The following is a 21,031-nucleotide window of genomic DNA, read 5'->3' on the forward strand; positions in this document are numbered from 1 at the left end:
AGATTGAACAATTTGCCAAAGGCCCCTCATTGAATAATTTGCAGAGCTGAAATGTAAGCCAGTTATGTTATTGCAAGTTTTTTGTGTCTCTCCTGTGTTGCTTTTCTCTTATCTATATCTACATTAATTAAAATACAACCTATTTAAAGGCATTTAAATAATGCAATGATTAAAAAGGCATTAGCTAATTTCTCTTTTTTTTCTTGAAATGACATTTTTCTTTTTTTTTTTTTCCTTTCCCAATAGGAAACAGAAACATTAGCTTACTTTTTACTGCTCAATTAATTGCTGTGGGATTTTACCTGAAGAGATCAGTGAGACCTCCAGGCAGATGTCATTGATCCAACTATAGTGTCATTCTGTGCCTGTCCATATGTGTGATGTTAGAGAGGAAGCTTTGTTTATGGGGACCACAAAGCCATCATCCATCTGACTCCCTGGGTTCTGACCAGCTCTCACCTGCAGCACTTTCCACGAAAGTCTTCCTTGGCCAGTTATTATTTTTAATTGCTCACGGGGTGCTTCTTACTAGTTGAGTTCTTGCCAATTGAGATCATCAGCACTACCTCAAAAGAGTCTCAGGAAATCGATTATAAATTAAGCTCCACTCCCCTGATAAGATGCAGGGTAGGGTGGGTATCTGAGTGGAGTCCAAGGTCATAGGACCTATTGGCTCCTGCAGGGACAGCATGGAGCCCTTTTGAAGACACTATGCAAGTTCCGAGTACCAAAGATGAGGAAAATGTTCTGTGTGATATGGACAAGCAACCAGTCTGGGTCAGAAAGCCCTAAATTCACAGACCTCATCAAACACCAAAATAGTAGTAGCAGCAGTAATACTAATCCATGCATTCTGCTACGTTCCAGGAAAGTACTTAGTCACTTAGTGATCTTAAACAAATGTCTTAGCTAGCCTCTTTGAAGCTTAATATTCTCATCTGTGTAATAGGAGCAATGATCTCGTCTCACTGTTTTTAAAATGAAATGATATGATGGTATCAGTTAACACTCTTTTTGTTCCAAGTGATAGAAAGCCAATCAGGTTCAGGTAAGCAGAAAAAACATTTCATTTTAAGTAAAAGTAATGTCTCTCAAGATCATGCATGCATCTGAGGAGAACTGGAATTAGAGGCTTAAGAATCACCCTAAACTCTCCCTGTTTCTTGTTTCCCCTTCCCTCGATGCACTGACAGCTCCCCTTCATACTTACTACTCCTTAGCTTCTGAGGCGGGACATAGTCACCAAAGGCTCACAAAGCTACATTCCCCTGCCCAATCTAGGCTAAAAGACCAAGTGATTGGCCCAAATTCTAAATCTCAGGGAAGAACTGGGATTGTCCCTATGGTAACCCTGAGGATAAGAAGAGGTGGATATTTCATAGAAGAAAAGGGAGTAATTACTAGAAGAGTTTCACCAAGATTAAATAATTGGTATCTACTACAACAATATATAAGAAATAGCTATCACTATATCCACTCCAGAAGAGATAACATGTCTTTTTTTGTCAATAAGTAGATTTCTGCACATTTGAAAGGCTACATTTTTAAATGATTTTATTTATTCATTTGACAGAGATAAAGAACACAAGTAAGCAGAGCAGCAGGCAGGGGGAGAGGAGGGGAAGTGGGCTCCCTGCTGAGCAGAGAGCCCAATGCAGGGCTCCATCCCAGGACACTGGGATCATGACCTTAGCCAAAGGCAGAGGCTCAACCCACAGAACTATTCAGGCACCCCAAGGATACATTTTTTAAATATAAAACAAATATATTACATGTTAATTACAATAAGTATAGATCCTCTAATATTAAAAATCAGAAGAGAACACACATACTGTGAACAATTAATGTTTTAAGTGCCTGGTATCTTTTCCATCTGTTGGGGTGCCTGGGTTGAGCCCCACATCAGGCTCTCTGCTCAGCAGGGAGCCTGCTTCCCCCTTCCTCTCTGCCTATTTGTGATCTCTCTCTCTCTCTGTCAAATAAATAAATAAAATCTTTAAAAAAAAATACAATTGAAATTCAACAAGTAGAAAAACAGAATTTTGTTTTTAATCCTATCTCCTCCCCTGCCCCTCAGAAACCCAAATCTTCTCACATTTTCCACTTTAACCTTCAGTTACTTTACTACTCATTTAAATTGTCTTAGTTTTGGGGTCTACTATCAAGTTTTTAGTGTTAAAGATCTAAGAGACTATATTAAAGTACTTGAAACTATTTCAAAGAACAATGAAACATGTTAGAACTAAATAGAGTACCAAGCTGGAAATGAACAAAGTCAAATTCTATTTTTCTCTCTTTTTCCCAAAAATACACAGACAATTTTGGAGAAGTCATTTGTGGTCCTCAAACCATCCATAAATCTGGATGTCTCGTGGTAACCAGCTTACTTTCCTCTCAGAATGAAGCTGGGAACATCAATGGATTAACTATGAATAGGGCCATTTGCAGAGAGAAAGGGGAGTGGAATCTCGGACAACTAGACATTTCCTTTTTTTTTTTTTTTTTTTAAACAGAAAGTGAATCCTTACCTAGAGAAAGAGTCTGTTTTGCATGTGATACAAAATAATTATTTCACTGGGCTCAAATCATGGGAATCAAATTGCCTTATGCCGATAAACTCCAAGCCAGAGTGAGGGATTAAGTACAATATATTTTAGGTTTGGGAAAGAGACCATCTTGTGTCACTTTCCAGAATTCCTTCTGGCTGATTTCAGCATATTACTGATTAATTTTGGATAGAATAATTTTGGACCTTTCAAATAGAATGATGAGAGAGAAGTGTGCCTATCCTGGTAAAAAAGGAAATTGAAAGTCGCATTTTTGCATTGGATTTTTTGTTTCTGTGATATGATTCCTTTATATGGAGGAGAAATTAAATTTACAAAGCAACAGTGTTCCATGTAGATGCTGAAATGGGGAAATTAACTGGTTTGAAATGTGTGTTACCAGTTAAAGATTATTCTTTCACATTTGTTTTCAAATATGAAAAGAATTTCATGGGGAAAGAGCAGTTTCCAGAATAATAATCTTGTCTAGAAATAAAATTCACAGATCCTATATGACAAAAACACGTTCCTAAATGGGGCTGTTTGGTTACAGCTTAAATGAAACATATAGTAATGCAAGACTCATTTTAGGCCAAAACTCATTGAAGCCCATTTAAATGTTTATTGCATAAATGCTTAATTTTGATCCTTCAAAAATTCTGTCAGTTCATGTCTTAGTACCTGGGATATTAAAATATGCAAATAGGCATGATGTAGTTGCTCAGTGCTAATCTTTTTGTAACAACTAAAGTTCTCTTTCACCAGCTACCACCCTTCTGTTCATGTCACCTTTACCCAGGAGTCACACAAAATGCAGAAGACAGTCACTTTTACTTGATTAAATTTGGGGAGGTTGAAGCTAGGCCAAAACCCTCACCTTCCAGTTTCCTAAATACTTTTTCTCCTCTCTCTTAATTACATGGCTTTACACTGATTTACATGAATTTCAGCTTTCAAAATCATTGGTCTTTGCTGAATGAAAACAGGCACATGGGAAAATTATATTAAGTTTGCACAATTGATCTTTCATCATTTCAAATGGTACCTTTGAACAGTTCCTGAAATGTCTGTCTGAAATACTCCCAGCGCTGAGGGTGATCAAGAGATGCAGGGTCACACTGGGGAAACCCATTCTCCGTGATGTAAATTACAGGGTTATTATACATATCCTAGAACAAGAGAACTGAAGTTTTATTCCAAAGAGATGTAACAAGAAAAAAAAAAAAGACACATAAAATCAGGTGTTTTACCCTCTATCTTCTCTAAGCTACAACCCAAAACTAGTTTTCATCAAATTGCACTGACCCTATTAACTTAATTTTCCACACACTGACCTTTTATGACTAACAATGGAAAAGCAAAACTGTGCAAATGTCCATGAAGATGGTCAAATGACTCTTATCATAATGAGAAGACAGAAGTATCTTTCTTTCATCAGCATCTGCTGATTGTCACTACACTTTAACCCCTTGGTCCCACCAATGGCTACACTCTCTATCCCCCCAGAGCAAGGGTCCTAAAAATCATTAACTTAAAATTTTAATTTCAGCTACCTAGACTCCATCCAGATAACAGAGACCCAAAAAAGGATCCAGCTATTTCAACCCTTAATATGCCTTTTAGTAATTACATTGTGACATCAGCCTAGAAAATATGTCCAAGCTACTCCTATGCCCACAACTGCCTTTAACAGAGAAGTCCAACTTTAACCAGTGTATCAAAGCCCCTTATCAGCTAGTTACTCCTCACCAGCTGAACACCTAATCTCTCTTTCCAAGCCAATAAATGTGTAACCTACTGCCTAAAATCATCCTTTTTCCAAGTTCACACATACATCTGTCTTCCCACTTCTACATATTTGGGTATACATGAATAGAAACACTGTGTTTTACCTTAATGTATTTCAGTACTTTACGTATTCCCCATGGCACCACGTAGATCCAATCCAAACTTTTTATCCAAGATGGGTCTGGAAAAACTTGAATCTCCACATCCTGGAAAAAAACCCAGTTCTCCTTTCTTATTCTCCTGGTACTTTACTAAGCGAGTTGTATAATAATGCACAGCAAAGAAATCAGCAGTGCCTTTAATCATTCTCTTCTCTTCTTCTGCAAATTCTGGAAGCCTTGATGATGGATAGCCTTGCTTTTTACTCATGAAGGCAATCTGGGACTTGACGACTTCCGGATAATCACCATCAGTAAATATGGGCTTATCAAAGAAATCCAAGCAGAAAGCAATGGCTCTTTTAGCAGCTTCCCTGTCGGACACTGAATTGGGATCTGCAGGTTCCACCCAGGTAGCAAAAATTGCTAGGGACACCACGCCCTTCTGCTCTTTTCGGAATAAGGAATCGTAGCTGTGCCAGGATCTGGCGTGAGCTTTAATCAAATTATGAGCTGCCTGATAACCTCCAGTTCCAAAGTGAGGTACACCAGGAGGATATATTCCAAAATCATAGGCCAGCAGGGCAAAAACATTAGGCTCATTTATGGTGATCCAATGCTTGACTCGATCTCCAAAAGTACTGAAGCAAAACTGGGCGTATTTATCAAAGGATTGAATGATTGCCTCTGACAACCAGCCTCTTTTGTCTTCTAAGGCCTGCGGCAAATCATAGTGGTAAAGGGTCACTATGGGTGCAACCCCATTAGTTAAAAATCATCAATGATCTTGTTGTAATAGTCAATTCCTAGGAGAAAAACAAAAAGGAAGCGTGAGAATAAAAGTTATTTTTAGAACACTGACAATAAGTAAAGATCAGGAAAGAATCAGGAATAGTTTCCTAAATAACTTTTACCTCAAATAAGGTTTGTAAGTTCCTACATATCATCAATTAAAGTTTTGGAGGAACCATTAAAAATTCCAAGGAAGAATGGCTGATTGGGAAGTTGGGGGTATGATGGAAGACATGGAGCACAGATGTTCTGGACAAGTTGCTACCACATAAATGGCCACACTTACTGAAATTATTTTATTTATTTGTATGTTTGATTTGTCTCTTAACCTCACTAAAATTCAAGCTTCATAATAGCTGGGGTCTTATCTAATTCACTTCTGGTTCCCCAAATCCTGGAACAATACCAGGAATTCAGTAGATACTCAATAATATTTGGTGAATGAATGAATGGTTCTCAGTGGTATCAAATATTAAGTAAACGAATTGATGGCTGCCTCAGTGCTTCTCCAGATATATCAGTCTTATAAGTCTGAAAAGGAGACCCATTGAGCATGAATAAGAGCCCCCAGAACATGGGTTACAAAGGCAGTTGGCCAGAGGCTTGACATGTTAAGGAACATGGTAGGGGACTTTGCTCAAAGATCCTGACATAGTCCTGTGAGAATGCATAGCCACCCCTTGCTTTCAACTAATACTCCAGCACTGCAAGTGTGGGGGAGAATTGTTAGAATTGAGGCAGAGTTCAGAAAAATGTTATTAACTTAGAGATACTCTGCCTCAGAAACCAATGCCAAGATGATGTTGGGTCCAACCTAATAATGACTCCTAATAGGAAGAGACTTACTGGGGGACACCAGTATTAGTGCTTCATGTGATTTTATGTCTAAGATTAGAGAAGAAACCTAAGCTCAGGAGAGAGAAGCTTAGTTTGCGGTTGTTTACTGGATAATAATTATAAATTCATATGTAGAATTGTGTTGCTTTCAAAGTTTGTCCAGAAGTAGGGTCCTTTTCTCTTTCTTTTTTTAAACTTAGTATCCTCCGATTAAATAATAAATCAGATTTTTTAATTTGTGTCATTCAATTATTAATTTATTCATCCCTCAAATGCACATGTATGGAGAAGCTACTATATGCTGGACTTGCAGACATATATAAGATAAATACTGTCCTCGGTCTAAGGGAGCTTCTATTTTAGTAGGGATTACAGATAAATTCATAAACAATTATAATACAGTACCATTGGTGAAGATCAAGTACAGAATTCCATTTAAGCATATGATAAAGAGCACCCACTACAAACTGAGAACTTAGAAAAATCTATTTGGAAAACAGTATAGCATTATGATTTCAAAAGCAAACTACAGCAACAGGCTACGTAAATTCTACCCCAATTCGTTCACCTATTTCCGTGACCTTAGGCAAGTTACTTTATCTCTCTGAAATTATCGTTCCTGTCTGTAAAATAAGATGGACAAAATAAAATGTGGACAATAATAGAAAACTACTTCAATAATTTATTGCAAGAATTTTAAGAGTTGATAAATTGAACATGGTTAGAACAGCTCTTGGCATAAGGTAAGGGCTCAGTACAGGTTAGCTATCATTTTAGTAATTATTGTTATTGTTGTCATTAGTGGCATCTAAGCTGACAGTCAAATGCTGAATATGAATTACTCATATAAGGCAAGGAAGAACAGGTGATCCAAGAAGAGAAAAAAGGGAAACAAATATGTGAAAGAGTAAAGGAGGTGTGAAAATAAGCAAAGACCACCTAAATGTAAGCAGTCTATTTATTCAGAGCTTGCTGTAGCAAGGGAGTCAACCATCATCACTTGCTTTTGACAGATACTAGAAGACTGTCAGAGAAGAGAGAAGTTTTTATAGTAGTGGAAAAGAAGGGAAGGAGAAGGCTTCAGTTACCTTCTGATTGGAAGTTGTTGGCACAGGGAGGCTGTACGTGGGCTAACTAGAAGTGGGGCATCCCAAGAGATTGCTTTGGGTTGCTTATTTGGCTATCTCTGGTTGGTCCTAAGTTGGAAGCAGGGAGCAGGGAAACAAACCAACAAAAACAAAAACAAAAACAAAAAAACAAAGAACAACAAAAAAAACCCAGCAAAGTTGGCAGATGTTGATCAAGTTCTGACTATTGTGGACCAATTGCTATAGCAGTTGTGGTTTGGCTCCCTGGGTTTCTTTTGTAGATCAGAGTCTCATTATCATATGGACTGGCCATTGTTTTGCTTGTCTATTGTAATTCAGCCAAGTATGGCTATGTCTGGGAACTCTAAGTTAAGCATAATGAGAATGTATAGCTGAGCAGAGAAAGCATAAGAATGGTGAGAGAGAAGTAGGGTAAGCAGAAGCCAAATTATGCAAGGTCATGTGTTGTCTACCTATCTGGAAGAGTGGATATTTTTAACAACAGTTCACTTGTTTTGCAAACCAGAACATAATGTGAATCATGCATAACAACTCCATTCTTGGAAGAACCATTTGTATGCCATTTTCACTTGATAGACAGAATATCCCAGCCCCAAGAAGATATCCATGCCCTAATCCATGCAACCTGTGAATATGCTACTTTACATAGCAAAAAGGATTTCCAGATGTGATTAAGTTTAAGGTTCTTGAGACCGGAAGATTTCTTTAGATGGTTCAAAAGGGCCCAGTGTAACTAGCCAAGTCCTTAGAAGTGAAACAGTAGAGCAGAGGAGTGGATCAAAAATATGTAACATAGAAGAAGAGGTAGGAGAAGTAGCAGCATAAGAAGGACTCAACCCACTATTGCCAGCTGTGAGGGTGGAAGGAGGGGGCCACATGCCAAGCAATTTGATGGCTTTTAGAAACTGAAAATGGCCCTCAGTTTATAACCATCAAGGAAATGAGGACTTCAGTTCTACAACCATAAGAAAATGAATTCTTCCAGCAATCTGAATGAGCCAAGAAAGACTGTCTCTAGATCCTTTGGAAACAAATGTGACACTGGAGGCATCTTAGTTTTAGCCTAGAGAGACCCATCTCAGACTTCTGATATCCATATGTCTAAGGTAATAAATTTGTGAGATTTTATTGAGATATAATCTATATAAAAAGTTATATTACTTTCAAGTGTTAATTCTGTGCTTTGTTAAGCATCTAAGCTTATGATAATTTGTTGCAGCAGCAACAGAAAACTAATACATTCACCAACATTTATAAAGCTTTTCTTATCTCCTGCAATGAAAGAACATTCCACCATCCCATCTCTGAGCCTTGGCAAGCCCACATGTCCTCACTTGTAAAATGTAATATCCAAAAATGGTATGATAGAATCATTTTGGAGTTTTCATAGCCAATTCCTTCCATTGGCTCTGAATATAAAAATAATATCAGCTTCCATTTATTGCATTCATACTGTATGTACCAAATGCCACAGATTTTGTTTAATCCTAGCCCTAAGCCCAAGAAGTGGGCATTTTTATCCTCGCTAAGCATCTAAGAAAACCAAGATTCAGAGATAGTGAATACCAGACTTAAGTGATAATGTTGTCATGTGGCACTCCCAGCATTTAAGCCCAATAACCCACTCTATCTCACTACAAAGCCTGAACCTGTCCTACCATGACATTCAACTTCCCATAAATGTTTCAGAATCAGAAACATGGTGACTGTTTTACTAGTCTTCACAATCACTTATTTTGGAGCTGAATCATAATATCAGATCCTTTTTTTTAAAAAAGTTTTAGAGGAATCAGTGATTTATCGCTTGTAAACATCATTAGATATGGCGCAATCATTAATGATGGCAATCAATGTAATTCCAACAACATGATAATCTTTAGTTGAATTGAAGATTTAAAAATTTTTAAATAAGACTTTTTTCTCACTCATCAGCTTGGCAGAGCAACAAAGCATTGCATAATTAATATTTAACATCCCCAAATCGAGTACTTCTGGTTTGTACAGAGCAATTCTGGTTTGGTGCTCTAATGCAATTCTACCATGAAGCAGTGAAGTTGGGTTTTTAAGAGCAGAGCTCCAGAGTCAAACAGTTCCACCAAAGAATCATGGAATCATGGACAAATCACTTGGCCTTCTATGCCTAATCTACCACCTCATGAGTTTTAAGTATCAAATGAGAACAAATCATGAAAGAGTTCTTTAGTTTATCAGCACAATTCAGTGGTAACTAATTCTCTGAAGAAATGTATATTTTTAAATGATCATTTGTTACCAATCTAGGGATCTTGAAACTGATAGAATATTTGAACTCTGTTTTGCTTTTGGATATTTAAGACGTAACTGATTACTTTAAGGATTAAAACTTCATTTGCCTTCTTCCATAGTTACTACCACTTTCTCTAATTTAATTAAGCCCATTTCTTCTTGTTTGATCTTTAGAATTATAAAGCAATTTGAGTTAAAGCTCTTTTAGGTATAGAGAAAAGTAACCCACTCAGATTAACTCAAATATAAAGGTAGGATGAAGGGCAAGTGGGTGGATGGTGTGGGATATACGGGCATTATTTGAAATGATAGACAGCTATCAGATACTCAACAGAAAATTGCAACTAAAACTCAAGGGAATTGGGGATTGGGACTGAGAAAGTCTTTGCCTCTCAAGAAAGACTAGTCTCATCCTTTCAATTTCACTCAACACATCTACCCCATTCCTCTCCTTCTCCTAGAACCTATCTATTTTCTTAGCACCCAATTTGCTGTGGTCTCAAAATGGTCATCCCATCTGCCGAAAAGCTACCTTATAGTACTGTTTCCAAACCAACCAACTCAGACTCTCAACTCCTAAATTCCAAACATCCCTGAGAGGTGAAGACAATTGGGCAAGATTCTCTTTTTCCATGAGGTTAACAATAATACATCACAAGGAAAGAGATCTTTCTCTTGTTTGGTCAGCAATGGCCAGGAGCAGAGCAGGTTTATGTAGAACAAAGAAATGAGAAATTCCCTTAGAAGAGGACATTACTAGGATTTGCAAAGATGATGTTTCAGTACAGAAAATAACTGAACTGGAATTTCTCTAGTCAAACCATCAATGTCTTCACATAGAATTGACTTTGGTCAAGGGCCTATCATGTATCATACATGATAACAAGGTCACTCCCCTCTAGACTCATACCACCAATTAATTTCTTTAATTACCCTACATTCTTTTAGAACAATGCCTGTATTAGTCTCCTATTGCTGCTGTAACAAATTACCACAAACTTAATGGCCTAAATTAAAATAAGTTTATTATCTTATACTTCTGGGCATCAGATATCCAAAATGATACTCATTGAACTAAAATCAACATGGCAGCATGGCTAACTTCCTTCTGGAGGCTCTTAAGGAAAACCCATTGCTTTGCTTCTTGCAGCTTCCAGAGGCTGCCTGCATTCCTTAGCTCATCGCCCCTTTCCTTTATCTTCAAAGCCAATAGTGTCACATCTTCTCTCATCTCTAACCTCTGTTTCAGTTCCTCTATCTTCTCTCTGACTCCAATCATCTTGCCTCCATCTTGTAGGGCTCCTGTAATTTTAAGGGGACCATCCAGATAATCCAGGTTAATCTCCCCATCTCAAGATTTTTAGTGTAATAGCTATAAAGTCTCTTTTACCATGTAAGAAAATTTGTTCACAGTTTTAAGAATTAGGAGGAACATCTTTGGGGAGCTATTATTCAGTCTAATACACTGCCCCATATGGAGTAGGAGGTTAATAAATGTTCCTTTAGTTATTTACTTTACCATTCCTGCTAACTGGGCTCATATTTTAAATACTAAAGTGAATAAGAAATTCTGCATAAACTTTCCTTTTTTTTTTTTATTTCCAATACTTGGATTCCCTATTAATCATCTGAAACTTGCATTTGTGGCAGATAGGAAAATTCAGCTGAACAGTTGAGAACTACAGAAAAATGTGATTTCAGTTGCCAGCTCAATCTCTTCTTGTTAAACCTTGAAAACTTGACATTTGAAAGAGAAAGGCTGTGTAACAATTCCACTTTGTAAAGTATTCTTCCAGTTTGGGAACACAGGATTTTAGAAGTTTCCAAACAACCTCTAATCAAGCTTTTAAAATAGAGTGTTGAACACACACACACACACACACACACACACAGAAAATGGGGGTACCTTGTAAAGGATTGTGACAAGGGTTTTCCAATTCTTCACATGCTCTTTGAGAAAATGTTTAGACAGAAAAAACAAATGATTGCCTTTCTGAGTTAAACAGTTCCAGTTGCTTCAACAGATCACTGCACAAGAGTGAGCAACTGCTTATTGAAATTCTGCCTCCTGGAAGCACCTCCAGTGCCCTCTCGTTCATGGAAAAGTCTGTAATATTAATCAGCTATGACTTTACAAAAGCTGGGACCAAACATGAAAAGCTCAGTGCTGGGGCACATGATCCCCACGTGTGCATGAGTGATCTTCCCACATTGTTCATGTGGCCCCAGTATCTCCCCCCCACCACCCTTCAGCTTTTCTGCTGCTCTGCTCCTAGGTTGCTGATCTACAGTGTGCTATAGTGATCTCAGGTTCATTTTAAATAGCTTGATATGTTGACATAGTGGTATAGTAATTCCCTGTCTGAAAATCTTGGGGGCAGATGTGTTCAGAATTTTTGAATTTTTAGAGAGGAAATACAAAGCAAATACCATATATTCAGTTAACACTCCCAGTGGGTCTGGGTCAGCCTCCCTTAATATTTCTGTAGTAAAATATGTAAATATTCTTTACCAGTGAAATCACCTGAGATTATAAAAAAAAAAAATTTCACAAGGGTTTAACATCCAAAATATATAAAGAAACCGTAAGGCTTAATATCAAAACACAATCTAAAGAGCCGATAAAGTTCAATATCAAAACACAGCCTGATTAAAAAATAGTCAAGGAACCTGAATGGACACTTTACCAAAGAAGACATACAGATGGCCAACGGGCACATGAAAAAAATTCTCAATGTCACTAACCATCAGGGAGATGCAAATCAAAACCACAATGAGATATCACCTCACACCTGTCAGAATGGCTATTATCAAGAAATAACAAGTGTTAGTGAGGATTGGAACCCTCACACAATGTTAGTGGGAATATAAACTGGTGTAGCCACTACGGAAAACATTATGGAGATTCCTCAAAAAAATAAAAATAGAACTACTGTATAATCCAACAATTCCACTTCTAGGTATTTACCTGATGAAAACAAAAACAGTAATTTGAGAAGACATATGAACCACTGAGTTCATTGCTACATTATTAACAACAGCCAAGATATGAAAGCAACCTAAATATCTATTAATGGATAAAGGGATAGAGAAGATATGGGGTGTGTGTGTGTGTGTGTGTGTCATGGAATATTACTCAGCCATAAGAAGGAATCAAATCTTGCCATTTGCAACATCATGGGTAGACCTAGAGCATATTAATGCTAAACGAAATAAGTCAAAGACAATATGAATTCACTTACAAGTGGAATCTAAAAAACAAATAAACAAACAAAACAAAATGGAAACTGTCTTGTAGATACAGAGAACAAACTGCTGGTTGCTAGAGAGAATAGAGGAGAGAGGATGAGCAAAACAGGTGGAGGGAATTAAGAGGTACAGTCTTCCAATTATAAAATAAATAAGTCATGAGAATGTGATGTGCAGGTTAGGGAACAGTATTAATAATATAGTAACAACTTTGTACGATTATAGTACCTAATTAGTATGGTAACCAGACTTATTGTGGTGATCATTAAGTAATAAATATAAAAAGCAAATCACTATGTTCTATACCTGAAATTAATACAATATTGTATGTCAATTGTTCTTCAATTTAAGAAAAACCTGTCCCATCAATTGAGGTTAGCTTTTGTTGCCAAATTAGTTTTAGACCTAAACTTGCTAAAAAGGATTCAGTATTCAAAGCTCTTGGACTTTAGAATTTCAGATAAAAAGTTATGAACCTATATTACAAGTTGGCAAGGGGGTGGTTATTTTGTGTTGTTTTCCAAATCTTTTCATTGTGTACCATCCAAATGGAAACTCAGTGAAAACTTCACACTCCTAGAATCAGGAGGGTAGATAATTCAATGAATACGGCTAAGGAAAGGCCAATCCAAGCAGAAGAAAGAGCTTAAGAAAATTCTAAGGAAAGGCCATTCCAGGCAGAAGAAAGAGCTTAAGAAAATTCTTACAGAGGTGGGAAATTGCATAGTATGTTTAGTATGTAATGAGTTATGTGTTTAGGGAATTAAATGGAGCAATTGCATGGGGGAATTTCAGCCTGTAGTGCTTCAGAGATGAATTAAGACTAAGTCAAATAAAACCTGGAATGGTATATGAAGGAGTGTACACTATATATTGAGTCTTGGGATGACTAAATAAATTTTTTATAGGGGTGCTTGGGTGGCTCAATCAGTTGAGTGACCAACTCTTGGTTTTGGCTCAGGTCATGATCTTGGGGTCGTGAAATCAAGCCCCATTTCAGGCTCTATGCTCAGCAGGGAGTCTGCTTGGGATTTTTTTTCCTCTCTCCCTCTCCCTCGTCCCTCCCTTTTCAAATAAATAGATCTTAAAAAAAATTTTTTTTTAATCTTACTTTGTTTTTAGCAGGGATGATGCAAGCCAACAGAACTGAGGCAAAGCTTTAGACAAATTGCTGGGGTAGCATTTTGTACAAGGAATTAATGGACAGAGAACAAGTAAAATAGGTATACCCAGCAAGGGTATATCAAAAAGTCCTTGATGAGAATGATAAAACTCTAAAGCAGGGCAGAAGCAGAAAAAATGGCCAGGTGGGAGAAGTGAAAGAGACCTAAGTGGAATGGATCATAGTTAGCAACCAGTTAGATGTAGGAAACAAAGAAAAGAGGAGATTCAAAGATTACTCTTAGCTTTTAGTCCTTGGGGGTGTGATGGGCCTGGAGAAAAGAGAATGTATAGATTATGGATGAAGAAGGTGGGAAATTATTAATTCACTTTTACACCGAACAACAAATGAACTTCTGTTCAAAGTCAGAAAAACAAGAACTGGCCAGTAATATATCAAGAAAGTAGATATTCAACCAGCAGCAGTTAGTCAGGGGAGCTAATGCCTTTAGAAACAAGCAATGGAGCTGCTAATCTTGTGTTGTCCCCATCTGGGGGACACATAAGTTGCAGCTGAATTCCACAATGTCCAGCTTACCCCACCTCACAGAAAATGAGCATTTCAAGGACACAAGCTCACCTAAGCAGTTGTTATCACTGGTTGTTCTTACTATGTAGGAAATCAGATAATTTACTCAAACGGAATCCCTGAGGATCAGGGAAGTCACTGCCCCTGAAAGAAGGGTGAGCAAGCAGGTACCCTCCCTCAGGATTCTGCAAGTGTCCGTCTTGCATTTCCAAGACCCTGAGAGTCAACGTCTCCTTAAATTTTGCATCTTAGGTACATCATTGGCCTCACCAAGTCCCAACCGTAGGAGGAGTGTGAAATATTTTCCAGGACAAAGTAGCAATAGAGGTTCTTTATGAAGAAACCTTTATGTTGTAGTACAGGGGTCACAGAACTTCTCTCGCAAAGTACCAGGTAGTGAGTATTTTAGGCTCTGCAGGTTCTCTGGTCTCTGCCCCAACAACTCAATTCTGCCATGGTGGTGGAAAAGCAACCACAGACTAAATGTAATGAATGGGTATGACTGCGCTGCAATAAAACTTTATTTACAAAAATAACAGTCAGACTTGGCCCTTGGGTCATCGTTTGCCAACTCTGGTGTATGGAAGGAACTAGCCAGAACTAAGTTTACATTCTAGATCCACCATTTACAAAATATCTGGATTTGGACACGCACCACTGTAAAATGTAACTAATTACACCTCCCTCACTGATTGTGGGGATTAGAGAAAATGTATGTAAAATGCCTCATAAATAACAGGCATTCAAATAGGACGTAGTCTTTTTAATTACAAAACTTAATATGAATAATAGCTAACACTTTTTGAATGCTTTTATGATATACCAGCTATTGCGTAAAGCACTTTGCAAAGATTATTTCATTTAATTTTCCAATAGCTCTTGAACTGGGAACTATTTGAGTATTCTTTTCTACTTGTGGAGAAACTGAGGCATGAAAAAATGCCCAAGAGATGCTTCTCCAGCTGGCCTTTCATCCCAAGTTAAGCAGATTCCAGATGCCTCGGCGCTAATCTCTGCCCTAGTTAATTCGCTCTACTCATTCAGCTCCATTTGAAATGCTCAAAATCTTCTCAAGTTCAATGGGGCTTTTCATCACTTTTCACAGCATAACACAACTGAAAATAGTTCAATACATAACTTTTGGAAACTCAGCTTCAGGTTAACGCTCAATAATATCTTCCACAAGTGAAACTCTTATTCCCCATCCCTTTCCTACCCATCTATTGTCCCCTTCCAACACATATCTCCAATTCAGGGAGAACAGAATATTATTAAGAAAGCTAATGCAAACCCATTTCAAAAAATTTATCCTATAATCACCCTAAAAACTTGCCATTTCAAAGCTCCACTGCAGAATAGCATACTGGATTAATTATGCCAGACTGCAGCAGTAACCTTGAATTAAAGCCGCAACCTTCTATTTTTAAGAAACACTTGCCTTTCTGGTTGATGAAACCTGTCGTCCTGTCAGGTAACAGACGTGACCAGGAAAGAGAGAAGCGGTAATGAGTCAATCCAAGCTGTTTGATACATTTCAAATCTTCCTCCCACAGAGTGTAGCTGCCACAAGCTACATCGCCAGTCTGGTTCTTGAAAACTCTCTCTCCTCCCTGATGGGTGAATGTGTCCCAGACACTAGGGCCTTTTCCATCTGCATCCCAGCCTCCTGAGAAAAAAGAAGAAAATGAAACAGTTACACTCTTGACATCAAGAGGCATATGTGGAATGTAAATATTTGTCGCCAAAAGAACATACCTCATTAACTCAATGTACCATATTTATAACTTTAAAATATGCCTTTAAAATAGCATGCATGAGTGAATTATGTGTTTAGCTGTCCTTGATCCCTGAAGTTGACTGGTGGCAAATGAAAAATTATTTCATAGTGCTGCCGCATAGCAGGCTTTCATGGTTCATTTTCTGAAGATTTCCCAGCTGGTAAACAGAGGCAGGCCCCAGCTTATGAATGTCTAAGTTGCAGATACCTCCTCCTGGCCATGACTGACAAGCCTTGTCCTTATTGTACCTGACAGAGTCTCAGGACCTTGTCTTTGGCCCTCTACACTTGAACTCTATTCTCCTGCTAACTAACAATGGAGCCTGCAATGGTCCAGTCAATTATTGTGGGGAAGGCACTAGTCTCTGCTATTGTTAACGTATTAGTATCCTACCTTCATTCATGCATCCCTCCATTAATTCCACAAATGTTATATGTCAGGATCTATGCTGAGCACAGGAGTTAACAGGGTGCACTCTGCTCTGCTTCCTGTCTTTGGAGAACTTAGCTATGGGTAACTGTAAAACAGCCAAGGTAAAAGACTTGTCAGAAAACCAAGGAGGGGCATTTATCCAGATGTGAGCTAGAGTTGGAGGTCTCTTAGAGAAATTACTTTTAGACAGACACCTCAAGGAAAAATTGGGGCATCTAGGTGAATTGCTGGGAGGTGGGAGTGGGAATAAAATAGAAAAAAAAGAGAAGCTAGGATCCAAATAAGCCCACAAGAAAGAGAGAGTGTTGCACATTAGAAGAAGAGAGTAAAGGTTACATTACATTTGGAATATCTGTACACATAGAGATCTTGTTTAAAATGTAGTTAGAATCCATTTTATGGTAAAAGGAGTAATTTTAAAAATCTCGTGACTTTCTGATTTCACTTCTAGGTACATACCGTGGAGAAATGCACATGTAGTTTCACAAAGAGTTTATAGGAGATCATCAAGACAGAAACATCTGTAATAACAAACTCTTGGAAACAACTCACATTCTACCAACAGTAGAAGAGATAATTTGAGGTAGAAGCATACAGATGAAACACGAATCAGCAGTTAAAGGGAAGGAATCAGAGCATCAATAACCCTCCACTACAGTGTCCCCCCAAATTTATGTTGAAATCTTAATGCCAATGTGATGGTATGAGGAAGTGGGGTCTTTGGCAAGTGTTAAGTCATGAGGGTGGAGCCCCCAGGAATGAGTTAGTACCCTTATAAAAGATCCCCCAGAGTTCCCCAGTCCCCTGGGCCATGTGAAAATGCAGACGTTTGTGTTGCACAGGAAGGCCCTCAACCAGCCATGCCAATGTTCTCATCTCAGAGTTACAGCCTTCAGAATTGTGAGAAATAAATATATTTGCTGTTTATAAGCCATCCAATTTATGAGTATTTTGTTATAAGCCTCCAAATGGACTTAGCCTCCAAACAATAAAGCTATAAAATTAAAAAAAAAAAAAAAAAACACACTTGAGATTCAAAAGAATGTATCCAGGACAAAGGGATGAAATTTAGATTTTTAGGGCAGTAAAAATTTTCTACATGATATTGTAATGGTAGATATATTATGAAAACCTATAAACTTATAAACTATGAACTTCATTTAATGGTTTTATATTGATATTCATTCATCAATTATAGTAATTGTCTCACAGGAATGCAAACTGTTACTTGTAGTGGAAACTGGGGAATTGGGTATTTGGAAACTCTTAGTAGGTTCTGCTCAATTTTTCTGTAAACCTAAAATTATTCTAAAATATAAAGTCTACCAATTTTTAAAGAATATATACAATATGTTTATCATGTTTTGTATATTTTAAATATGTAAATAATCCATGTATATTCTGAACATGTACATATGAGATAAAAATACAACATGCCTGGAAATGATCAATTCAGGCTAGTGGTTACCTTCAGGGAGAAAAAAAGGGTAATAGAACAAGAAAGGAGTTTGACTAGAATCTCTTGTGTTTTATTCCTTAAAAGGGGCTAGGGGTATTTGGGGAGCTGTTTATCACACAGCCCTTTTTATGTGCTTAAAGTATTTCATAATGATTTTTATATAAGGAAGAAGGTCACAGATAGAGTAAATTACAATTCCAGGGAGGTCTTTTAGGTCCTCATTTAGCATCTACTTACTCGTATTTTGGGCACAATTTAAACTGAATTAGGTACTAGTTTTTAGACCAACAAGAGGACAGCATAAGCTATAAAATATAGGAGGGGATCATGGGAAGACAGGAGAGACAGGTAAAAGGAGGAGCTCTAACAAAAGCAAAAATGACAGTTGAAATCAGGGTAGGATACTAAGTATCCATACAAAGAAATCATGAACATTAAAAAATGATTGTATTCTGGAGTCATAATTTAGAGGCAAAAGGTTTTATACATCCCAATGGCTCTCAGTTTATGTCTGTATATGGGATTTAGAAGGATGGGGGAAAAGAATACTGATATTCAATCTTAGAATGAAATAGGTATGAATATTGAAATTGAATTTTAGTCAAGTATGGAGCTCATGGTATCAGATAATTGATTTAATAGATGAAGAAGCTTAACCTCAGAGATTTTAAGGAATGGTGTTCTAGAAAATATTGACAACTGGTTATATGTTTAAAAATGTGAGGGCACTGGGCTGGCTCAGTTGGTAGAGTATACAAGTTTTGATGTCATGAGTTCAAGCCCCACATTGGGCATAGAGCTTACTTAAAAATATATAAATAAATAAATAAATAAATGTATACATATGTTTATTAGGATTTCTATTGACATAACAGTTGTATAGTATACAATTTCCAAATAATATACAATATTCTTTAAAATATTTATTTAAAATAGAATGCTATTTTAGATTTCTGTGAAATCCTTATATTGGTAACCAAACTATGGTTGCAATCTAACAAATGAGTGTAGTTCTCACATGAATGTTAACCAGTATATTTTTTAAATTTTTTTAATTTATTTTCAGCATAACACTATTCGTTGTTTTGGCACCACACCCAGTGCTCCATGCAATCCGTGCCCTCTCCAATACCCACCACCTGGTTTCCCCAACCTCCCACCCCCCGCCCCTTCAAAACCTTCAGATTGTTTTTCAGAGTCCATAGTCTCTCATGGTTCACCTCCCCTTCCAATTTCCCTCAACTCCCTTCTCCTCTCTAATTCCCCACGTCCTCCATGCTATTTGTTATGCTTCACAAATAAGTGAAGCCATATGATAATTGACTCTCTCTGCTTGACTTATTTCACTCAGCATAGTCTCTTCCAGTCCCATCCATGTTGCTACAAAAGTTGGGTCTTCATCCTTTCTGATGGAGGCATAATACTCCATAGTGTATATGGACCACATCTTCCTTATCCATTCGTCCGTTGAAGGGCATCTTGGTTCTTTCCATAGTTTGGCGACTGTGGCCATTGCTGCTATAAACATTGGGGTACAGATGACCCTTCTTTTCACGACATCTGTATCTTTGGGGTAAATACCTAGTAGTGCAATTGCAGGGTCATAGGGAAGCTCTATTTTTAATTTCTTGAGGAATCTCCACACTGTTCTCCAAAGTGGCTGCACCAACTTGCATTCCCACCAACAGTAGAAGAGGGTTCCTCTTTCTCCACATCCCCTCCAACACATGTTGTTTCCTGTCTTGCTAATTTTGGCCATTTTAACTGGTATAAGGTGGTATCTCAATGTGGTTTTAATTTGAATCTCCCTGATGGCTAGTGATGATGAACATTTTTTCATGTGTCTGATAGCCATTTGTATGTCTTCATTGGAGAAGTGTCTGTTCATATCTTTGCCCATTTTTTGATATGATTATCTGTTTTGTGTGTGTTGAGTTTGAGTTTATATATCCTGGGTATCAACCTTTTGTCTGTACTGTCATTTGCAAATATCTTCTCCCATTCCCTGGGTTGCCTCTTTGTTTTGTTGATTGTTTCCTTTGCTGTGCAGAAGCTTTTGATTTTGATGAAGTCCCAAAAGTTCATTTTCACTTTTGTTTCCTTTGCCTTTGGAGACATATCTTGAAAGAAGTTGCTGTGGCTGATATCGAAGAGGTTACTGCCTATATTCTCCTCTAGGATTCTGATGGATTCCTGTCTCACATTGAGGTCTTTTATCCATTTCGAGTTTATCTTTGTGTACGGTGTAAGAGAATGGTCAAGTTTCATTCTTCTACATATAGCTGTCCCATTTCCCAGCACCATTTATTGAAGAGACTGTCTTTTTTCCACTGTATATTTTTTCTTGTTTTGTCGAAGATTATTTGACCATAGAGTTGAAGATCCATATCTGGGCTCTCTACTCTGTTCCACTGGTCTATGTGTCTGTTTTTATGCCAGTACCATGCTGTCTTGGTGATCACGGCTTTGTAATAAAGCTTGAAATCAGGTAATGTGATGCCCCCAGTTTTATTTTTGTTTTTCAACATTTCCTTAGCGATTCGGGGTCTCTTTTGATTCCATACAAATTTTTGGATTACTTGCTCCAGCTCTTTGAAAAATACTGGTGGAATTTTGATCGGAATGGCATTAAAAGTATAGATTACTCTAGGCAGAATAGACATTTTAACAATGTTTATTCTTCCAATCCAAGAGAATGGAATGGTCTTCCATCTTTTTGTGTCTTCAATTTCTTTCATGAGTGTTCTGCAGTTCCTCGAGTACAGATCCTTTACCTCTTTGGTTAGGTTTATTCCCAGGTATCTTATGGTTCTTGGTGCTATAGTAAATGGAATCAAATCTCTAATTTCCCTTCCTGTATTTCCATTGTTAGTGTATAAGAAAGCCACTGACTTCTGTACATTGACTTTGTATCCTGCCACGTTGCTGAATTGTTGTATGAGTTCTAGTAGTTTGGGGGTGGAGTCTTTTGGGTTTTCCATATAAAGA

The 21,031-nt window shown here is 37.5% G+C and overlaps 1 protein-coding gene across 1 annotated transcript in view; it reads right to left on the reverse strand.

Moving 5' to 3' along the window:
• LOC122890152 (cytosolic beta-glucosidase-like) overlaps positions 1 to 16,623 on the reverse strand; it is a 74,729-nt gene extending 58,106 nt beyond the window's left edge. Inside the window, 6 exon segments of the mRNA XM_044225898.1 lie at positions 3,592 to 3,715; positions 4,439 to 4,549; positions 4,551 to 5,206; positions 5,209 to 5,238; positions 15,813 to 16,040; positions 16,546 to 16,623. Of these exon segments, the coding sequence (XP_044081833.1) occupies positions 3,592 to 3,715; positions 4,439 to 4,549; positions 4,551 to 5,206; positions 5,209 to 5,238; positions 15,813 to 16,040; positions 16,546 to 16,567 (1,171 nt within the window). The 5' untranslated portion in view covers positions 16,568 to 16,623.
• Between the last annotated feature and the right edge of the window lie 4,408 nt (positions 16,624 to 21,031).

The sequence above is a fragment of the Neovison vison genome, chromosome 11 (assembly GCF_020171115.1).
Source record: "Neovison vison isolate M4711 chromosome 11, ASM_NN_V1, whole genome shotgun sequence".
Taxonomy (NCBI): Eukaryota; Metazoa; Chordata; class Mammalia; order Carnivora; family Mustelidae; genus Neogale; species Neogale vison.